The sequence below is a fragment of the Elephas maximus genome, chromosome 10 (assembly GCF_024166365.1).
Source record: "Elephas maximus indicus isolate mEleMax1 chromosome 10, mEleMax1 primary haplotype, whole genome shotgun sequence".
Lineage (NCBI taxonomy): Eukaryota > Metazoa > Chordata > Mammalia > Proboscidea > Elephantidae > Elephas > Elephas maximus.
Window position 1 is genome coordinate 32,462,148 of NC_064828.1, and position 5,122 is coordinate 32,467,269.

The following is a 5,122-nucleotide window of genomic DNA, read 5'->3' on the forward strand; positions in this document are numbered from 1 at the left end:
CAGTCTCGCCATCCTTGCTTCTAAGGAGCATTCTGGTTGTACTTCTTGCAAGACAGATTTGTTCGTTCTTTTGGCAGTCCGTGGTATATTCAATATTCTTCTCAACACCACAATTCAAAGGTGTCAATTCTTCTTCAGTCTTTCTTATTCATTGTCTAGCTTTCACATGCATATGACGCCATTGAAAATACCATGGCTTGGGTCAGGCACACTTTAGTCTTCAAGGTGACATCTTTGCTCTTCAACACTTTGAAGAGGTCTGTTGCAGCAGATTTACCCAATGCAATGCGTCTTTGGATTTCTCGACTGCTTCTTCCATGGCTGTTGATTTTGGATCCCAGTAAAATGAAATCCTTGACAACTTCAATCTTTTCTCCTTTTATCGTGATTTTACTCATTGGTTCACTTGTGAAAATTTCTGTTTTTTTTTATATTGAGGTGCAATCCATACTGAAGGCTGTGGTCTTTGATCTTTATTAGTAAGTGCTTCAAGTCCTCTTCACTTTTAGCAAGCAAGGTTGTGTCATCTGCATAACGCAGGTTGTTAATGAGTCTTTCTTGAATCCTGATGGTCCATTCTTCTTCATATAGGCCAGCTTCTTGTATTATTTGCTCAGCATACAAATTGAATAGGTATGGTGAAAGAATACAACCCTGACACACACTTTTCCTGATTTTAAACAAATCAGTATCCCCTTGTTCTCTCCAAACAACTGCCTCTTGATCTATGTAAAGGTTCCTCATGAGTATGATTAAGTGTTCTGGAATTTCCATCCTTCACAATGTTATCCATAATTTGTTATGATCCACACAGTCGAATGCCTTTGCATAGTCAATAAAACACAGGTAAACATCCTTGTGGTATTCTCTGCTTTCAGCCAGGATCCATCTGACATCAGCAATGATATCCCTGGTTCCACGTCCTGTTTTGAAACCAGCCTGAATTTCTGACAGTTCCTTGTCGATACACTGCTGCAGCCGTTTTTGAATGATCTTCAGCAAAATTTTGCTTGCATGTGATATTAATGATATTGTTCTATAATTTCCACATTTGGTTGGATCATCTTTCTTGGGAATAGGCATAAATATGGATCTCTTCCAGTCAGTTGCCCAGGAAGCTGTCTTCTGTATTTCTTGACATAGACAAGTGAGCACCTCCAGGGCTGCATATGTTTGTTGAAATATCTCAATTGATATTCCCTCAGTTCCTGGAGCGTTGTTTTCCACCAATGCCTTCAGAGCAGCTTGGAGTTCTTCCTTCAGTACCATCGGTTCCTGATCATATGCCACCTCCTGAAATGGTTGAACGTCGACTAATTCTTTTTGGTATGATGACTCTGTGTATTCCTTCCATCTTCTTTTGATGCTTCCTGTGTCGTTTAATATTTTCCCCATGGAATCCTTCACTATTGCAACTCAAGGCTTGAATTTTTTCTTCAGTTCTTTCAGCTTGAGAAACGCTGAGCATGTTCTTCCCTTTTGGTTTTCCATCTCCAGCTCTTTGCACATGTCATAATATTTTACTTTGTCTTCTCGAGAAGCCCTTTGAAATCTTCTGGTCAGTTCTTTTACTTCATCAATTCTTCCTTTTGCTTTAGCTGCTCGACGTTCGAGAGCAAGTTTCAGAGTCTCATCTGACATCCGTCTTGGTCTTTTCTTTCTTTCCTGTCTTTTCAATGACTTCTTGCCTTCTTCATGGATGATGTCCGTGATGTCATTCCACAACTCGTCTGGTCTTTTGTCACTAGTGTTGAATGCGTCAGATCTGTTCTTCAGATGGTTTCTAAATTCAGGTGGGATATTGTAGGTCATATTTTGGCTCTCATGGGCTTGCTCTGATTTTCATTTTCAGCTTGAACTTGCATATGAGCAATTGACTGTCTTTTTCTGTATAGCTCTCCTTTCAATCTAATGAAGTAATTATTCCACAGTTGGCCCCTGGCCTTGTTCTGACTGATGATATTGAGCTTTACCATTCTCTGTTTCCACAAATGTAGTCAATTTGATTTCTGTGTGTTCCATCTGGTGAGGTCCATGTGTATAGTCACCGTTTATGTTGCTGAAAGAAGGTATTTGCAATGAAGAAGTCGTTGGTCTTGCAAAATTCTATCATTGGATCTATGGCATTGTTTCTATCACCAAGGGTATATTTTCCAACTACTGATCCTTCTTCTTTGTTTCCAACTTTTGCATTACAGTCTCCAGTAATTATCAACGAATCTTGATTGCATGTTCGATCAATTTCAGACTGTAGCAGCTGATAAAATCTTCTGTTTCTTCATCTTTGGCCTTAGTGTTTGGTGTGTAAATTTGAATAATAGTCGCATTAATTGGTCTTCCTTGTAGGCGTATGGATATTATCCTATCACTGACAGCTTTGTACTTCAGGATAGATTTTGAAATGTTCTTTTTGACAATGAAGGAACAACATTTCTCTTCAACTTGTCATTCTCAGCATAGTAGGCTGTATGATTGTCTGATTCAAAATGGCCAATAGCAGTCCATTTCAGCTCACTAATGCCTAGGAAATCAATGTTTATGCATTCCATTCCATTTTTGACAATTTCCAATTTTCCTAGATTCATACTTTGTACATTCTAAGTTCCGATTGTTAATGTGTGTTTGCAGCAGTTTCTTCTCATTTTGAGTCGTGCCACATCAGCAAATGAAGGTCCCTCAAACTTTACTCCATCCACGTCATTAAGGTGGACTCTACTTTGAGGAGGCAGCTCTTCCCCAGTCATCTTTTGAGTGCCTTCCAATCTGGGGGGCTCATCTTCTAGCACTATATCAGACGATGTTCCACTGCTATTCATAAGGTTTTCACTGGCTAATGCTTTTCAGAAGTAGACTGCCATGTCCTTCTTCCTAGTCTGTTTTAGTCTGGAAGCTCAGCTGAAACCTGTCTTCCATGGGTGACCCTGCTTGTATCTGGATACTGGTGGCATAGCTTCCAGCATCACAGCAACACGCAAGCCCCCACAGTACGACAAACTGACAGACATGTGGGGGCCATGAAGTTTACAGCAAGAAAACCTACGGAGAAAGCAAATAGTGTATCAGTTCCTCTGCTCTTAAACCCTGTTGATTTGTCTCCAAAAGTACACACACAATAATAGGGCACATTCTGAAATGAATAAAAAGACCATTTCTTATGATGGACTAGATTACTTCTTGATAAGCCTTGAAAGTCCATATTAAAAATGAATCAAAGTCATGAAGCTAAATCAAAAAAATAAATAAAACCCTATGGAGCAGTTCAACTCCGTAGTACATGGAATCGCCATGAGCCAGAATCGGCTGAATGGTAACCAATGAGAACACAAATGCATCCGTTCATGAGGGATTAGAAAACAACAACAACACTAGCCTTTCAGCACAGATTATTTGAGAAGAACTGCATTAAACAAGGTTTCCTCAATGAGATGATGTGTTCATTGAGTCGTGGGGGATGAACGGAGGTAATTCAGGTAAAGGACTGGAGAAAAGAAGGGAGGGAGGACATTCCAGGCAAAGGGATCCTTCCCTGACCCATGGGAACCATGGGGACATATTAACTATTGAAGGACTTACTGATGAAGATCAATGACTACAGCCTTCAGTACGGACTATACCTCGACATAAAGAAAACAAAAATCCTCACAAGTGAACCAATAAGCAATATCATGATACACGGAGAAAATATTGAAGTATTCCACTGAAAATTTGTGCCTGGGATTATTTGGAAAGTTATAGATTTCTGCACCATGGGGAAAACATGATGAAAATAATTACTGGATATTTGCACAAGTATAGTTGTGAATCTGTGAAGCAAACCTTCAGTCCTTTTACAAATCCTGTGACTGTCATGCAATTTGAAGGGAACCCAGAAGAGGGAGCTGCTTCCTTCAGATTCTATTCACATTTGCGTTGGCTTGGTGGTTTAACACGCCTATCTTCTTTGTAGTCTGAAAGCAAATGCAGAGGACAAAGGGACTCTTAGCTTCTGAATGGAGAGTTTCTATAAGATCTCACTAGTGTCTTGCCTATTGGATTTGGTGCAGCCAGGGAATAAGGGTCATTTTCTTCTTTTCTTCTACCTCTCAACCAACATGCTGTCCTCCATCTCAATTCTTGCCATCTTCTTACTATTTGGTAAGTAACATTTAAATTTTCCTACAATCATGTTAGCCTTTAGCTTCCTTCCCTAACAGAAAACTTTTTCTGTATAGCTCTCCTTTCAATCTAATGAAGTAATTATTTTTTAGGAGGGACCAATGGAGACTCAGTGACCCAGACTGAAGGCCCAGTTACCCTCTCTGAGGGGGCACCTATGATCCTGAACTGCACTTACCAGAGCAGCTATGCACCAAGTCTTTTCTGGTATGTCCAGTATCTCAACAAAGCTCCTCAACTCTTGCTAAAGAGCTCAACAGAAACAGAGAATGAAGGTTTTCAGGCCAATCTTGTTAAGAGAGAGAACTCCTTTCACCTGCAGAAACGCTCAGTCCAAATATCAGACTCAGCTCTCTACTACTGTGCCATGACAGACACAGTGAGAAGAACTGCAGGGGGAGCTGAGCACAAACCCTGAGCACAGCAGGAGCCTGGTACAATCACTCTGAGAAACTGCTATGGCCCAGCAAGCCTACTAGGTATTTACCTAAAAGAAGTGAAAAGAGAAGCCTACAAATGACCAGTACAAAAATGTTTCTATTAGCCTCATTCATGAATGACACATACTAGAAACAACCTAAACGTACATCAATGTGAGATTGCAAAAGCAATTATGGTAATCCATACAATGAGATTATTTAGCAATAAAAAGGAATAAATTTTAGGTGTCATCCAGTTGGTTCTGACTCATAGCGACCCCATGTGCAATAGAATGAAACACTGCCCGGTCTTTCACTGTCCTCACAATCACTGTTATACTTGAGCCCATTGTTTCAGCCACTGTGTCAATCCATCTCAATGAGGGTCTTGCTCTTTTTTCCTGACGCTCAGCCTTACCAAGCATGGTGTCCTTCTCCAGAGACTAGTCCCTTCTCATAACGCGTCCAAAGTAAGTGAGACGAAGTGTTGCCATCCTTGCTTCTAAGGAGGCTTTGGCTGTATTTCTTCTGAGACAGATTTGTTCATT

General features: G+C 40.4%; 1 gene segment (V, D, J or C); it reads left to right on the forward strand.

Moving 5' to 3' along the window:
* Positions 1-3,977: 3,977 nt before the first annotated feature.
* On the forward strand, positions 3,978-4,636 carry LOC126084632 (T cell receptor alpha variable 18-like). The segment is given in 2 exon segments: positions 3,978-4,134; positions 4,248-4,636. Coding segments are annotated over 2 exon segments (471 nt in total).
* The last annotated feature ends 486 nt before the right edge of the window (positions 4,637-5,122 follow it).